The sequence below is a fragment of the Plasmodium berghei genome (genome assembly GCF_900002375.2).
Source record: "Plasmodium berghei ANKA genome assembly, chromosome: 3".
Taxonomy (NCBI): domain Eukaryota; phylum Apicomplexa; class Aconoidasida; order Haemosporida; family Plasmodiidae; genus Plasmodium; species Plasmodium berghei.
Window position 1 is genome coordinate 444,937 of NC_036161.2, and position 18,625 is coordinate 463,561.

General features: G+C 21.3%; 5 protein-coding genes across 5 annotated transcripts; 3 read left to right on the forward strand and 2 right to left on the reverse strand.

Moving 5' to 3' along the window:
- Window positions 1-164: 164 nt before the first annotated feature.
- On the reverse strand, window positions 165-3,649 carry PBANKA_0312800 (conserved Plasmodium protein, unknown function; the record flags this gene model as incomplete). The annotated part of the gene is made up of 2 exons (XM_034567208.1): window positions 165-236; window positions 344-3,649. The coding sequence occupies 2 exons, from the start codon at window positions 3,647-3,649 to the stop codon at window positions 165-167; spliced, it is 3,378 nt and encodes a 1,125-aa protein (XP_034420011.1).
- Window positions 3,650-4,252: 603 nt separating this feature from the next.
- Window positions 4,253-5,134, reverse strand: PBANKA_0312900 (conserved Plasmodium protein, unknown function; the record flags this gene model as incomplete). The annotated part of the gene is made up of 2 exons (XM_034567219.1): window positions 4,253-4,318; window positions 4,502-5,134. 2 exons carry the CDS (start codon window positions 5,132-5,134, stop codon window positions 4,253-4,255), a joined length of 699 nt encoding a protein of 232 aa, XP_034420012.1.
- Window positions 5,135-5,689: 555 nt separating this feature from the next.
- PBANKA_0313000 (conserved Plasmodium protein, unknown function) lies at window positions 5,690-9,037 on the forward strand (the record flags this gene model as incomplete). Its single annotated transcript, XM_034567230.1, has 1 exon — window positions 5,690-9,037. One exon carries the CDS (start codon window positions 5,690-5,692, stop codon window positions 9,035-9,037), a length of 3,348 nt encoding a protein of 1,115 aa, XP_034420013.1.
- A 1,149-nt stretch (window positions 9,038-10,186) lies between these two features.
- On the forward strand, window positions 10,187-12,280 carry PBANKA_0313100 (vacuolar protein sorting-associated protein 45, putative; the record flags this gene model as incomplete). The annotated part of the gene is made up of 1 exon (XM_034567241.1): window positions 10,187-12,280. The coding sequence occupies one exon, from the start codon at window positions 10,187-10,189 to the stop codon at window positions 12,278-12,280; it is 2,094 nt and encodes a 697-aa protein (XP_034420014.1).
- An 838-nt stretch (window positions 12,281-13,118) lies between these two features.
- On the forward strand, window positions 13,119-18,132 carry PBANKA_0313200 (conserved Plasmodium protein, unknown function; the record flags this gene model as incomplete). The annotated part of the gene is made up of 2 exons (XM_034567252.1): window positions 13,119-13,403; window positions 13,588-18,132. The coding sequence occupies 2 exons, from the start codon at window positions 13,119-13,121 to the stop codon at window positions 18,130-18,132; spliced, it is 4,830 nt and encodes a 1,609-aa protein (XP_034420015.1).
- Window positions 18,133-18,625: the final 493 nt, after the last annotated feature.

Below are 18,625 nucleotides of genomic sequence, written 5' to 3' on the forward strand. Positions count from 1 at the left end.
TCTATGGAAAAATCATAAATTTTGATACTTTTTCATTTTATGAAATTTGTCGAATGCTTTGTATTTTTCATAATATCTTGTTCGAAAACATTTTTTACATGCCAAATGATGTATGTGACTATCTATTGTATGTACGCAAATTAACACAAAAAAAAAATTTTAAATCAGTTTTTTATGCAAATATCAATTTTAAAGGGGTGGAGAACAAATTCGCTTATGATTTCTTTTTTGAGATTCTGCAAAAAGGTGGAAAAAATAAGCAATAAAACAAAATGGAACAAAATGGAACAAACTCAATGATTAATCCATTTAGTAAAATTTTTTTCTTTCCTTTATTACTCACCATTTCACGCAAACTTGATAATATAGTTTTATGCATTTTCGAAGAAGATGCATTTTTATTATTATTCATGACTTGTTCAATATTTATGGACAAATTAATATAATAAGAAGATATTGTATAAGCTTCATATAATATTTTTAATTCTTTATATGAAATTTTTTTTAACATTATTTCTTGATATAAAAGTGATGGATGTATAGAAATACTACTATTGTTTGTAAAATAAAAAATAAAGTTATATATTATTAAAATTATATTTCTTGAAAATGCTAATTTATCAAAATAATTGTTATTTTTATACATCCTATAAGTTTGTTCATTCTCATAATTATCACTATTATTAGCATCATGATTTTTATATGAATGTGAATAAAATATTGTCTCCTTATTTATTTCACTAAAAAAATATTCTGATTTATTTCTATTTTCTTTTGTATCGGCATAAAGATATTTTTCTAAATTAAAATTATTGCAACTTTTATTCTGGTCAGTCTTGACTCTATCATTAAATATACTTTCCATTTGTTTGGGATAATAAATTAAGGAAATATTTTCTTTATTTATATCATTTTCACATTTATGATCATTTCTTATTTCTACATATTTGTCTTTTTCTTTATTAAGAGTGCTATTTCTTGAGTCTGGAATAATTTCGGTTATTGTTGTTTCTTGTGATATTGTATGCTTTTGTAAAAGTAAATGATTTTTTAATTCTTCAAAAGTAAATATTTGATTTACATCAATTTTATTAATTTTATTTATAAGTGCTTGTTTCTTTTTTTTTTCTTTTTTTTTCATATATTTATTATTTTTTTTTTTTTCATATATTTTTAGGTCATGCACATAAAAATTTTTTTCCCTCACTTTGTCAAAAAAATTCTGATCACATGAAATGGCTAGCTGCTCTAGGTTATCCGTGCAATTACTTTTGACTTTTACATTTGGGAATTCAACAGATTGGGTGCTATTATCATTTCCGACTACGTTGACATTATTTTTGTTGGCCTCTTCGTGAGCGTCAACTTTTCTTTGAAAGCTTTTGATATATATATCTAAAATGGTAAACATCAAAGCTCTAGTCATATTGAATGTATATTTATTGTAAATGTGAAAACTAAGGAACAATGCTATTTGCACAAGCGACGGGAAATCATAGAATAAAGGAAGTTTTTTAAAATTTATATTTTTATATATATTATATTTATTATTAATATTATTTAAAAAAAAAAAATCTGAAAATATATATCTAGACTGCATATGTGATAATACATGAAATAAAAGATCCAATAAGTTTTCATTTGTTATGATATTAAATTTTCTTTTTATTAAATAAATAAAATATTCTGACCAGGATTCGTTTATATATATATTATTATCCGTCAATATTTTTATAAATAACAATAATTTTTTTATTTTCAAATTTTTTTCAAACACTCTAAAATATTTATCATCATTTTGTTCATTCTTTTTATATTCTAAACAAGCGTGGTTTTCCCGTTCGACAGTTTTGTTGTTTTTATTTTTGATTCCACAATTGTTGCTATTTTTCGGTTTATTCTTATTTAGCGTTCTATATGATATTTGATTATTCGTACGGTTTATTTTAAAGAAAACATCGTTTATTTCATTATTTGCCCTTTTTAATTTGTTAGGCGGTTTGTACATGTTCATAATTTGGTACAAAAATTGGCTGTCTTTATTCTTTAATATTATGTACATGCTAATAACAAATTGGACTAAATCCTTTGAACTTATTGTGTGTATATTTTCTAAAATATATGTACTTATATTTGCTAATAAATTTTCATTATAACGATACTTGCATTTCGATAATATTGATATAAGGTCTTTTATTTGTTTTATATTGTAATTATTTATATGACTATTTTTTTTTAATTTCCCATTCCATCCCTCTTTTATATGCATATTATTTATAAGGTAGCTATTTGATAAATAGTTGGCTAGCTGTTTTATTTTTTTTTTTTTTTTGTGCATATTTTTTTCGATTTTTATAAAATATTTCATAATAATTATCAAATCATCAATACTAAAAAAAGATATATCCTTTTTTAATAAATCGAAAATTTGTTGATTGAATTTATCAATGCTTAATATACTTTTCCATGCTTCATATGCCATATATTTCTTTTTCAAAATTTTAACATAATCTACAACTTGTTTTTTTTCAATGTTTACATTTAAGCAAATGGAGATACATTTATTTATCAGATCTACACAATTGTTCATTGAATTTTTATATTTTCTAATCGTATATTTTTCGTAATTTAAATTTTTATAATACGTTTTTTTAATCAAAAAAAAGTGGACATATTTTTTTTTTTTTATATTATTTTTTATGAAATAGTCTACAAACCCATATGGGCCTGTTTTATATAAAGGGGATTCTACGCAAGCTTTGTATCTACATATTTTTCTATTTTTATTATGATAGTTAGATATTTTCACAATTCTAGGATACTGATGTGATAATGAATGAAGAGAAGACGATCCATCCTTTGTTATAATACAATTTTGTAAATAATAATATGAGGAAGAATTAAGAAAAAGATTTCCATAACAACTAATAAATGACTTTTGTGTTTTATTTTTTTTTAATATTTTATTTATTTGTATTTTTAAATCTACACACGATTTTAAAAAACTAATGCGTAATTTGTAGGGCATCATATATATATTATTTTCATTTTTTATGTCTTCAAAATTATAAAATATATATCTCAAAAGTGTATTTAAAAAATCATAATAATATATTTTTACATATATATAATAGTTAAATAAATTAATTACAGATTCCAATGTTATATACTTGAGTATGAAATTATTTGGTTTCTCATTTTTCTTGGAAATTAATTCATAATGGAGAGAGGTTAACCCCTCTCTAAATGTGTGACATAATATACGATGTATTTGTAAATCATTTTTTCCTAATAAAAATGTAATATTTTTCAGATTTAAAATTATAATTTTAAGCAAATAATTGTGATTCTTATAATTATCGTTATATCTGTGGTTGTTATTGTTGGTTACATTCAGAAGTTCATATTTTTTACTATTAGAATTTATGTTATTGTATTTATTTTCATGTTTTATATCAGTTTTCCTCTTTTGAAACAAATCAACATATAGAGTACTATCTTTGACAACATTAATGTTTGAAAGGTTTGCTAATATATCTTTTTTCGCAGCTCTTTTAAAAAAATATAATTTTCTGGGACTTAGTTTTTTTCCTATTTTAAAACTTTTTTTTTTTTCTACCCATTTTATTATCGCCTTTTGAAAATCCATGGAAATAATTATATAAATAAAGTTTAATTCACAGAGAATAAAAATAATATCATCTTTACATTTTTTGATATTTAAAAGTCTGATCGAAATATTATCCCAGTGAGTGTATATCCATTATTATATGATGCTAACAATGAGAAAAGGTCATACATACATACATATATATATATATATATATAATATATATTTTTTTTTTTTTGAAGTACATAGAAATGACGTGGTATTTAATTTACGCATCGTCTTAATGATTGCTATTATCCATTCTTTTATTTCGTTACTATTTTTTTTAAATAACCATTCGAAATTTGATAATGGAAATCATGCTATATTTATATTACAGAATAACTTGAGTCAAAAAAATATGCCAAAAAAATTAAGGTCGCATATTTTTTTTTCCTTAACATATTTTGGCTAGCTTTTTAAAGGTACTAAATAAATGGATATATACATTTATATTTAACAGAAATAAAGTATATTAATTTTGAATGCTTTACAAAACAAGTTAAATTGTTGTAGTATATGCATATATGGTTATGATGGAAAATGCTACATATATATTGATTAAAAAAAAAAGTATGAACATAAAAAAAGGGGAAAATATATTTAGCTATTTTTATTTTTCTTTTTTATTGAAATACTAACATATGTTACTCTTCTTTCCTTAGTTCTCTACAAAAAAAAATAAAAAAAATAAAATAAAAAATATAAATGCTATAAGCAATAATGTATAAAGATATTAAAAAAAAACAAACATTTTAAAGGAAATTAATATATACACATTTAAGTTGAAATATTATAAAATATGTATATATAGGGTTACAAAAATGTGGAAAATAATAATGGAGAAATTACCTCTGAATATTTATGGAATCTAGTATTATATGGTGTTTTTGCAAAATTTATTAAACTATCATAGTTGTCATTTAAAAATATATCTTTTATAATATATGTATTAGATATTATATTATCGTTCATTAATAATGTTCCACTATTTATATTTATGTCTAAATGACCTGAATAATCAATGTGTTTTATTTTTGGGGGTATTTTAGAATTCGTAGTTTTATTATTATTATTATTATTATTATTGGTAGATATGCCGACAGTATTAGTTCTATTTGTGAGTATACTATGTTTAGGGGAATTTATTGATGCTAAAAATTTACAATAATAACTTACAATATCCTGAAGAAGATAAAAAGATCGAATAATATTATTGCCTACTGCATAAATACAAACTTGTTCATTTTGCATATTTCTTGAATTATTTACATTTTTATTATTTCCTTCTATAACATTTGTTACTTGGTTTGCATTAGTATTTAATAATTTTACAATCCTCTTCTGATATATATTAATTGGCTTGCTATATCGTATATATATATCTGTTTTTTTTTTTTTATGAACATGGTCATATTCTTTTTGAATTGTATCAATAGTTACCTTGCATGTTTTTTTTTTTTTTTTTTTTGAAATATTTTCCATTATTTTGGCATACTATTTTATTATTTCTCTAAATAAATTAACCGCAATTATTATATCTAATTATTCAGGTCTTTTGTACTTATTTTTAAGTAGTAAAGGATGGCATATTAAAATGTTGGATTTTTTTTAGTTTATAAATTTTATAAATATTAAACTGTTTATGTGTTTTGTAAATAATGCTCTCTTTACCATTGGATTTTTTTTTTTTTTTCATTTTTGTAATGTCACAAAATTAATTATAATATACAGGAGAGCATATATCAATATGATGGCAATGCAATAATAAATAAAAACGGAATGAAAATTAATAATATTCTCCAAAATAATATTTCACAACATGTTGTATATGAAAAAAGAATAATTTTTATAAAACCATTGGAATTTATTATCAATTATTTTAGGAATATCATTCCCTTTGATTATTCAATTTTTTCTTTATATACATATTTATTTGTTATTTTTATATTAATATTTTTGCAATCTTGATTAGTCCTGAAAGCAGCCTTAACTCGCCATAATGGTAAAATGAAAAATGCATAATGTTTTGAGTATAATATGATTTTAATAAAATCTAAAATCCACTTTGCATTTTGTGAATTTGTAAAAATAATTAACAACATCAACAATAGGGATAAATATTCATTTCTAAAAATAAATAGAAGAATTCAACACTATTCATTTTATAATGGAAATAAGCCAAATCAGGAATATAAAAATGAAGGGAAAAAATGTGTGCGTCATTTTTTGAGGTTTCACAAAGAATTAAAATGCTTAGCAAATAAAGAATTATTAAATGATTGTTATATTGATAATAAAATTTTTTCATCCAATATAGAAAATTTTGGAAAAGATGAAAATATCCAAATAGTAAACAAAAATAATAAAAATTGTGATGTGAATATCATGACAAATAAAATGGAAATCGAACCTACAACTGAAGCATCCTATTTTTATAGAAGATATAAAGAAATAGTAAATAAACATTTAGAAAAAAATATATGGTTAATATATAAAACATTTCAAGAATTGAGTCTAAAAGATATATATTATTTATATGAAAAAATAAGCAATAAAGATTTATTTATTTTATTTGTAATAAAATTGTTAAATGTTGATGATGCTAAAGAAAATATTAAGAGAATGAGGAAAAAAGTTAACGCAAAAAATAAATTAAATATAATAGATAATTTATTATACCCATTTTTGATTTGCTCTGATTTCTATATTCGTAAAGACAATATTATTATTTATAAAAATATAGATTTTTTTAACGATGCGCAAAGGATTTGTAGAAATTTATTAATATATCTTTTTGAAAAAATAAATAAAAATAATTCACACTTAAAATTTAAAGAACTTAACCAAGTGTTTATTATATCAATGAAATTGGAAAGAAGTGATCCAAATTTATTTTCAACTAATCATATTAACGAACTCGCGAGGATGTTATCCTTTCGTTTTTTTCAAATAAATCAAAAAAAAGAAGAAAACAAAACATATGTTACAAATATTGGAATTAAGAATGGAAAAAATAGTTTTACTGATTTGTCTATTACCATGACAGAAATATGCAAATTGTTATATGAACTTATAATTGATAATAAAGAAATTGCGAGAAAAAATAAAAACAATGATATGTTGGAAAATATACAAAATGAAGAATATATAAATTTAATAAAAAACATATTAATATACACAATAAGGGAATTAAAAAATCAAAACATAGCAAAAGACACTTTTTTTGCAAAAAATATTATTTCGATTTTATATAGTTTAACACATATGTCTAATAAAAGTTTTCATAATATTTTTGTTGAAATATTTGAAAATAGTTTAAGTTTTTTTTTTTCATTTTTTTTTTCTACAAATAAAGAGAATAAAAATCAAATAATTACAACAAGTTGCTATGATTTAAATAGAATAATAAAAAATATACCAAGTCAATTCAAATTTTATTTTGATAAAGAAAAAAATGAAGATACTGAATATTTTGGAGAAATAAAAAAAAATTTAGATGAAAAAATAAGAAATATTACATTATCAAATAAATCTAATTCAAAATATGAGTTTTCTTATATCATAACAATAAAGGATAGCGATTGTAGAATAAGTAATGAATTCACTGTTGAGGAAATTGTAAAATTTATTTATTCTTTAACATTTTATCAAAAAAAATTATACAATCCTACTTGTAATTTTAATAAAAAGGAAAAAATCAAGGATATTCTTCTAAAATATTTAATTCCAAGTATATATGATATGATTGAAAGGGATATATATAAATTAGTTTTATATATTAATAGATCAAAAAAAAAAATAGAAAATATAAATAAAGATAGTAATAATAATAATGAAAAAAATTACAACAGTTATATAACCAGGGAAAATTCATCAAGTTTGAGTGGAAGCACAGTTTCAAAAGATTTGATATATTATTCGAAGAAAAAAAATGAGTCTGTTAATTTATGTGATGAAAATTATATTTTAAAATACTTAAGTCACTTAATTAATATATATTATGAACATAAATTTATTGATTTACAAATTTTTTTTCTTACTATACTTGTTATATCAAAATTTAAAAATATCGATTTAGTAGTTCTGAGCAATATTTTAAATATTTGCTCAAAAGCTAATTATTTCTATGATACATTTTTTGTAAGCTTTTATCTTTTTAATTCTTTTGAGGGAAAAAAATGGAATAACATTTTGAAATATGAAACAGGAAATACTATAAGAATAGGTAGTATTTGGAAAAAATTTTTGAAAAATATAAAAACAAGAATGTCAAATGAGCAAGAATTAAATAAAATATATCCCGTAAATATAATAAAAATTATGAACGGATTAATATATTATAAATGCTTGGATAAAAAAATGATTGAAATAATTATAAAAATTATATCTCAAAATGATTTAAATAACATTAAAAAGGTAGAAATGGATAATAATAGTAAGCTAGAGGAAAAAAAAAAAGTACAAATAAAACTAGCGAATGAAAAAGACAAGTTTAATTTGATTTGTTTGAGTTCAGTTTTAAACTATATGAGTTACACAGACAATATACAAAGTTATGATATGAAAGTGAAACTTGTAAAAATAATAAAAGAAAAAATACTAATGAATAATATAAAGGATAATAATAGATTATTATGTAGTATATATATAAGTTATGGACGATTAAATATTTATGATAAATCATTATTTTATAATATTTATAAAAAGTTAAATCTTAAAAAAATAAGCCTTTTAAATATATTGAGTATATTATCTTATTTAAATAAAATGGGGATTTATGATAGAAAAATATTGCGTATATGTTTTAATCATACTTTTGAAAAAAATAAAAATCGTATTATATTATATAATACATCATTGATGATACATTTATTTTTTATTTTAACGTCTATATGTCAGTTATATTTGTATGATAATATACACACAGTTTTGACTCATATATTATACATAATTAATTGTATATATATGAATAGCAAAAATAATGCACATTTACAAAAAGAAAACAAAAAAAAACAAAAACAAAACGAAATAAATCAAATCTCCAATTTCAGTAATGATAATAATAATCTACCTATAAATTATAACTTTTATTCGATGCTTTATATAAGCTTACAATCATTTTATTTGTTTTTTTTAAGCGAACAATTTAGTCCTAACACTAATTTTATAAACCAAATAAATATTAAATATTTGCGTATAATAAATTATTTAATAGATCAAAAATATGATCAATATTATTCAATTAAACCAACAAATTCAGATATTCAAAAAAAAGTTATGACCCTTTTAAAACATACTCTCAAAAACAAAAATGTTCAAATTGTTTATGAATACTATTTGACTCCAATTCCATATCTTATTGATATGGTTATTCTACCCAAATAAAAGGAGAGTAAAATAGCCATTTTGTATTTTTTTTTTTTTTTGAATTTATACCATTTTGGCTAGCTGGGGTTCCATTTTTTATGTATGTACATGTGAATATACTTTTTTCAATTTCGTGTTTCACTATTTGTTTTAATTTTAAAATTAACAATTTTTTTTCGTGAAACAACAGTATAAATCCGTTTCAATTCAATCTACCAAATGTTATAAGTGCTTTTATTTTATTAGATCATATTGATATACATTTTTTTTTTTTGGAATGATATACTAAAGAATGGGTATATATGACTTTTATGTATAGTAGACTGATTTCATAAGATGGCTTGCTTAGTTTGTTAGTTTCCAACACATTTTAATGTGTTGACAAAGTTCCAGTTATTTTTTTGCGGTATTCATTTTGTATTGTATGCGAGACATTGTGTATATTATTTTTTTCAAAACTGGAAAATTATAATTTGACAATATTCACCAGAGTAATGGAAAAAAATGCATATATAACATTCAATAAATAATAAAAAAAAATAGTATTATAAATAAAAATCCTATTAAAATGAAAAATAATGAAAAATACAACATGATATATCTAGTGCATATATATTCGGGGCATTCCATTTACACGCCCAAATAAAAGGGAAAATAATATTATAAATATACTATATATAGTAAACAAAATATATTATATGCAGTATATATATATATATATATGTATATTTTACAAGCATATGAAAAGCCCTGCTTGGAAAATTGAATACACAAACGTTAAATACGAAAAAACTGAAATGCCATTTTAATTATAGCATTTATTAAAATTTTTTTCTAAAAATAAATATTTTTCCGGGAAATAAAATGGCTAGGCGTATTGAGAATACAATAAGAATAGTATAAAAATAGTCAAATATAAAAAATTTTATTAATTAAAAAAAAAAGTATCATAAACGTTGTGAACAAAATTAAAACCCCAACACGCCCCAACAAGTTTGTTTGCCATTTTTTCATTTTATTATCTTTACCAAAAATCTATACCCAAAGAAATAAAGAAGTAGAAAAAGAAAAATCTCAAATAAAGGAGTGTATATAGTACTTGTATAAATGATTATGATATGATGTTGTATTTGTTAAAACACAATAATATATCAAAGTTTTAGAAAGATGGAAACAAACCCATATGTTTTTAAGAATTTAATACATATATATGAAGAATATATAAACCTGATAATAAACAGAGTAAAGGGATACAAAGTATTAGTACTTGATGATGAAACAAAAGTGATAATTTCTTTGATATTTTCACATTCTTATATTTTAGAGAAAGAAATATTTTTGACACTAAATTTTAATGACATTAATATTTTTGAAGATATAAAAAATGGTAATAAGAGTGCAGGTGGTAGACAACTAGAGGAATTAAGTTTTCAAAATTATAAAATAAAAAATTTAAAACATTTGAAAGCTATTTTTTTATTACGGCCTACACATAAAAATATATTAAAATTGATAAAAGAGCTCAAAAAACCCATTTTTTTAGAATATTATTTATTTTTTACAAATATATTAAATAATAGTTATATAGAAAAACTAGCAAAAGCTGATGAATTTGAATGTATAAAAAGTGTTATGGAATATTATATTGATATTTATGTATTACATGATAAGTTATTTTCTCTAAATATTGATTATATATCATTTTTATATAAGAATGATAATAAAGTGCTATTAAAAAATAAAATAAAAAATGTTAGTGGCAATAGTTTGAATATGAAAAGAAACATTCAATTTAAAAGTTCTAATAATAGTCTTACTTTTGAAGAATTTAATAAAAATAATGTAAATTATATCAACTTTAATTATTTGGAAAACGATAATGATGATTTTAATAGCAAAGATTTACAAAATCAAGAAGATGTCGGTTCCAATAATGAATCAAAAAATATGTTATATGAACATTTGTTAGTAAATAGATTAATAGAAGGAATGTTTTCTTTCTTATGTTCTATTAAACAAGTACCAGATATTATATATAATAAACATTCATATGTTTGTAAATATATTATAGATGCTTTAAAAATGAAAATGTTAAAACACGAAAACATTTTTTCAAATATTTTAGAAAATTATGAAAATTATGATAAATATACAAAAACAAACCCAATGGAAAATTATAAAGAAAACAATTTATTAATTAATAAAAATATAGATGTAAATACAGAAGGGAATTGTTGTTATATGGTAGTACTTGATAGAAAAGAAGATCCTATTACACCTCTTTTAATGCAATGGACATATCAAGCTATGCTACATGAATTAATAGGGATAGATAATAATAAAATAATTTTAGATTCTAATAATAGTGAAGAATCTCAAATAGTGATGTCTAGTAATTATGATGATTTTTATAATGAACACTTATTTGATAATTTTGGTGATTTAGGGCAAGCTGTACAAAGTTATGTAGATGTGTATCAAAAAGAAACTGCTCGTAAAAGTAAATTAGAATCTATTGATGATATTCAAAAATTTATAGAAGCATATCCTAATTATAAAAAACTTTCAGGGAATGTAACAAAGCATGTTAATATTTTACATAAATTTTCTGAACTTGTTGAAAAAAGAAAATTATTTCATATTTCTGAGCTTGAACAATCTATAGCTATTTATCAAAAAAAAATGGAACATTTTAAACAAGTTATTGAAACTGTCAAAAATTATTCATATACTAATTATGATGCATTACGGCTTTCATTGTTATATTCTCTAAAATATGAAGACAAAGAACATATAGATATAATAAAAAAAGAATTACAAAAAAGAAATATAGAAAAAGATCAAATATCTTTGATTGACTCACTTATGATTTATTCTAATGATAAAAATAGAAAAAATAATATATTTAAAGAACAAACATTTCTAGATTATGCTAAAACAACTATAACTCGAACTATTAAAGGCGCCTCAAATGTTTTTACTTTACATAAATCATATATATATTATTTAATTGATGATATTATTAAATTTAAATTAGATACAAGCATATATACCACTACCAATCTACTTAATATTGCACCAAATATGAACAAACAAATTAATTCGATAATTGTATTTATCATAGGAGGTGCGACATATGAAGAATACAGAGATGTTCAAGATTTGAGCAAAAAATATAACATAAACATTGTACTTGGTGGTACGCAAATTCATAATTCGCAATCATTTTTAGCAGATGTGCTTCAGTTAACTAAAAAATAGTTTCTGAATATGTTGAAGCTTCTTCTTAGGTACTTCTTACCGTTATCCATTTTCCTCTATTTTTTACCTCCTTTTTTCTCTATTTTTTTACCTACTGTTTTACCTCCTGTTATACCTCCTTTTTTACCTACTTTTTATAACTGACTGTGAACATGCCTAGATAATATACAACCTATATTAAACCGAACACTTTTTGAAATTTTTTATGAAATGTTTTTTGAAAACCTTTCCCTTATATGTACATATGTTCCTAAAGAAGAAATGAAAAAATGGTTAACATATATAGGAAATAAAATTATATACATTACCTGAATAATGATATATTAGAGAGTTAGTCGAATCGGTACTATGGATAATGCTCACTTTAAACATTTTATTCCGCTATTTCCTTTCCCTTTTCGATAAAATAAAAACGAATGCAATAAAGTAAAAATTTGGGTAATACACACACAGGATGTGGTAGGATAATTTAATGCAACATATTAGTTCTGTATATTTGCATGCGAGCAAATTTAAAAATAAATATAAATATTATTAAATTGGAAAAAAAATGCACACATAAAAAAAATATTTGCATGTAGGAAATATGCATACAAAGATGAAGAAATATATTATTATTGTTCTAAAGAATGAAAGACATTTTATCAATTTTTTTAATTATAATAAATTATTTTAAAGTAATGAATTTCATATCCTATATAATATTTTTGTATATAAATTTTGCATAGTATTATATCAATACATTGGTTATTTTGTTAAAAATTTAGAGAGCGAGCAAAATAAGGAACAAACAAATAAAAAAAAACGTATATACTCTTTCCGAACTTTTAAAGAAAGTATGGACAAAATAGAGCCATATAAATTATCTATAAAAAAGGAAAATGCGCACATCGCTTCAAATGAAAATGATAATCAAAATAAAAAAAAAAACTTATGTTCAGGAAAAAGTTTGGATAAATATGACATTTTATTAACACCAGAATATGTTCAGGGTTATTTTGGAGAAAAAAATAATATTCTTAAATTTTCTTTTAAAAAAATTATTTATCCTTTCAAAAATTTGATAATTATATATGATTTACTCAACCAATCTCAATCCATATTTTCTAAACATAGTAATAAGGTAACTTATTATGCCCCTAAAACAAGATAGGACTTATTTTTTTCATTTATGATCATATATGTTTATATATATTTGTATAGTGAGTTGTTTTTTATTTAAAAAAATATGTGCTTAACTTTGTATAGATTACCATTTTATTAGGAACTTGTCAAAACTAATTAATGTTTTTATTTTAAAATTGTAGGTTATGCTGGTGAGGTGTAAAGAATGTTACAAAACTGCTTTGAGTATAGAAGATTTAAAAGATAGTGTAAACATATATATATGGAATAAGACTAATTTAAAAATTTTAATTAATATAAAAATAAAAAAAAAAAACTTTTTAGACATTGAATATTTGAACAATTCTAACATTTTACTACTATGTAAATGGTATGATAAATTAATATTATTTGTATTTTCGTTAATATTGTGTAAAAAAAAAAAAAAAGTAAAACTGAGAAAAAAGGGAGTTTACATTATGAAATCTATAAACGATTTTTACATAAAAAAATCTGAATATATGAAAAACAAACCAACCAAAAATACTTTTAAAAAGTTAAAAGACAAAGCAAAACAAAAAAATTTATTTACTGAAATAAAAACAAATTGTGGTTCTACTAAATTGATGAAAAGACAATATAAAAAAAAAAGCAATGAAAATAGTTTAAGTAGAATTAAGCATATTTTAGTTACTATAAAAAAAAGAAAAAAGAAATATATGGCTTGCTTAAATAATTATACAAACATAAACCGAACTTCTTCCTTATATGAGCAAAATACATTAAAAGAAAGGAACAATAAAATATACATAAGAAAGATAAAAAAAGCAGATAAAAATTTTTATTTTATAAAAAATTACGAAAGAGAAGGGATTTGTTTTTTTTACATATATTTTGTAAATATATCAGAGAAATGGAAAAAAAAAAATAATATTTTACTAAAAAACTTTAAATTATTTGTAGACATTAAAAATACAATTTGTATATTTAATAAAAAAGAAATATTTATGTATGTTCTAAAAAATTGTATCATTTATGAAAAATTAAAATACAAAAATTATAAATGCAATTTTTTTTCAAATAGCACAAAATTTTTTTTAATGAACCAGGGTTATCACTTTTGTTCTATTTTATATATGACTTTGTTCATAAATGATTTATTTTTAAGTTATAATTTTGGAGAAACAAATAAACCTAATAAAACTATTGAAGAGGAAATTGATACAAAACAAAACTCTCCAGACAATTGTGTAGAATATTTTTCCAATGAAAATAACTTACTGGAAAAAAACAACTTTGTTTCCAATTCATTGCAAAATAATATAATACATAAATATTTAATGCCAAAACTGGATAATTTTTTAAACACAGAAATATGTGTAATTGAAATTATCACTTTATTTGTTATAGAAAAAGAGGATGATATAAGTAAAATTATTAGGCTACAAGAAAATATTGAAAATAATTGCACATGGAGAAAAAATAATAATAAAAATGTCGAAAGAACGTATGAACATTTCATGCAAAAAAATAAAAATAAAATAAATAGCTGTTTAAAAAAATACTTAATTATTGGAACTGAAGATGGCATAATTATAGTTATCGATTATTTAAAACCTCATAAAATTATGCATTTAGAAAAAATATGCAATGAAAATATTGCTTCCATTTTTGTTTTCCAAAATGATATACTAATATTGACAGGATTGGGGTTTTTATATTTTATAAATGCTCATAATTTTTCTACATATAAATATGTTGATATATTTGAAATATTAATTGGAAAATATATAAGTCGCATAAAATATGGAGAAGCTAGCCAAAGCTTTTGTTCTAATAGCTCGATAAAACATGATATCTTAAATTATTTTATAGAATATGAAGAAGAAAAAATACAAAAAGCAGCTCCCCAAAATATAATAAGAAATAGTTTTACAAATAGAAAAATAGACATCAAAAAGGTTAAAAATAAATGTATGAATATAAAAGGTAACAATTTTATTTTATCAGAGAAAAAGGAAAATTTTTTTTTAAAAAGTAATCAGCCAAATCATGAAAACATAAAAAAAAATTATGACGTGTCAGAAAAAAAAAAACTTTCAAATTATTACAGTAATTTTAATCGCTCTAGTCGTTATATATGCTCAGGTGTATTGTTAGATATTTACACATTAGTAATAGGGACTTCGCTAGATGAAATTATTACATATAATTTATTAACAACTGAGATGTATTTTATTTATAAGAAAAGTAAAAATATAAATTATTTTTTATGTGAAAACAATAATATTATATATAATATTGGAAACACGCTATATAAAAGTAGTTTAAATAATTATGATAATAGTTCTACCTTTTTAACTATACCGAATATATGTATAACTGCTTTCTTGTTTTATTCTGATATATTATTAATATGTGGTACTTTGAAGGGGAATTTATATTTTTTTAGTATTTCAGATGATAATGTAAAGGTTGTAAATAAAGTGGATAAAAAAAAATTTTTAGAGGAAAAAAAAAAACTTTTGCTTAAATCCAAAAATAGTCAAAAAAAAAATTATGATAATGGATGGATAAAAGAAAAAAACAATGATATTATCTTTAGTATTAACAAGTGTATTAACAAAAGTTTAAGGAAACGGAATGTTAATAACTATATTAATCATACCAGTAAAAAAACAATTGGTTATAATAACAAGTTTGATAGTATTGTAAAAGAAAATAATATGGAAAACGATAAAATAATAGGGCTTCTTTTTAATAGATCAAAAACAAATCTCCTTTGTTCATTTAGACATGGTATATTTTTATTACGAATAGTTATAAGGGGAAATGAAAAGGTCGACATAAAATGTGTGCGTTATTTTAATGTTAGCAATATTATGAATATTAATTTGGTTAAAGATTTTGATAATTTGTTTTTTATAACAACAAGGGAAAATTTCGATATTGGATCCAATAATATGATTAACAATAAAATTAATATCAATCAAAGGGAAGAATATAAAAAGCATGTAGTGGAATATTTTTATTCTCATCATTTATGCTCATTTATTTCAGTAAAAATAAAAAGAAGCAAAATGGATAAAATTTATTTTAATATATTATTTGAAAATACGTGGTTCTATGAATTTTCTTATTATAATGATGAACATTTTATTTTATTGGAAAATAATAATAAAACTTTTGATAACGATAAAAATAAATGTATAACATTCTTAAACCCTTCTACTATTATAATATATTCATACTCTATTAATAGGATTAATAAAAAGCATGAAGCAGGCAACAAAATTAATAAGGTTATTGATAAAATATTATCTCAAAATGAAAAAAGTAATTGTTTTAATTTGAAAAAAAAAGAAAAAAGAAATTCAGATGTTATTTCGGATAGTAGAGAAAAGCTATCAATGTGTGTGTCTATAAATCGTGACAAAATATATAGTACAGAAGAAAAAAATATTTTTTCAAAATATGGAAATATGCAAACTAGTTCTTTTTCTACGAAAAATATATTTGGTAATAATGACAATTTTTTTTATGATAGCAATAATTATCCCATTTCATATAATAATGAAGGATCAAAATTCCATCAAAATGATAAAGTAAAAAATATAGATTTAAAAAATAGTTTAAAATTAAAAAAGGAAAATATAAATTTCATTGCAAACAGAACTAGTTATAATGAGCATGACGAAAAAAAAAAAAAAAATTATACAAAATATAAAACCCTAAGAAATATTATACAAAAGAGAAAAAATATAGAACTTTGCAATTATAAAAATATAATTTATGGAAAAAATTATAATGATAAACAAATATTAAATTCCATACAGAGAAATATTTATTATAAGGAAAATAAAACAAAAGAAAATTTATTTTTTTCATTAGACAAAAATGGTGAACAAAAACAAAGCAAAGAACTACCATACAAGTTTAACCAAAATAAAAAGAAGGAAAATTTTATAACGTGTAATAATGAGGGGAATATATTTGCCAAAGAAATTGGTTATTCTAATGTGGATACAGTAAATAAATCCAAATTGTATATAACGAGATACTTAAAAAAATATTTACAAATAGATATAGTGGAAGAAAATAAAAAAAAAGAAGAAAAATATTTTAGTAAATGTGTACAAGAAAAATGTGATAAACTAAATGAGCCATTAATAAATAATGGTAAAAATGACGGTAAATTTATCTCATTTTTAAATAATTCTAATAATGTTACCGATTTTTCATCTGTCTATAAATATAATGACATTAGCACGTGTAAAGGAATGAATACAAAAAATATGTTTTTTCAACATAAGATCAGAAATATGCATCTTGAAAATAAAAGCACAAAAATAATTCCCGTAGAAAATGAACAAACTAACTCGAGTATTCTAATTGGTACTAAGAAAATGGAGATTAATAAACATGAGGCATATAATGGAGGTAAGGAAGGCTTTCCCGTTATCAGAAAAAGGATCGAAAAATATGGGAGAAAAAATAATTATCGAAATATGTGTACAAATACGAAGGTCCCCTGGAAAAATTCTTTATATTTTAATAATTTTTATAACTGTAAATGTGCTAATAATATTATTGATAATAATTTCAACGACATATTTTATGACCCGAATTTGATAGACAGTACAAAAGATTATACGAAGAAAATAAATAGCATAAAATGTGATAATGATGTACCACATTCTTATAATTTTCAAAATGATGCATATAGTAAAAATCAATTATTCAATTAAAAGGAGAGAATAAAATGGACTATACAATGTTATAGTGTAAGTAAAGAAATAATTATAGCGAATTTGGTAACGCTAATAGTAGATATATACATAAGTGTGTATTTGCATATGAATGTTTTGTTGTAAATTGATGTGCAAGTTTTACATATTTTATGTATGCATTTAGGCGTGGCAAATAAAATATAAATAACAATAATAGAAATAACTATTTTAATAAAGGAAGGCCAGATATGATTGAATGTAATATATAAATGTTGTAAAATGGGGAATATATGCATTGATATTTTTTTTTGAAAAGGTATAATAAGCATCAAAATAAATACAAAGTGGAAAATAAAAAATGTTGCATAAAATGCAGTAAACAAATTTAATGGAAACAATTGGAGATTTAAAAAAATGGTAAGCTATATTGAAATTTTATAAATATAATGTTATTACATATATGCAGCTAAACCTCGTTTTTTTGTGTACTGTTAATAAAATTATGAAATTT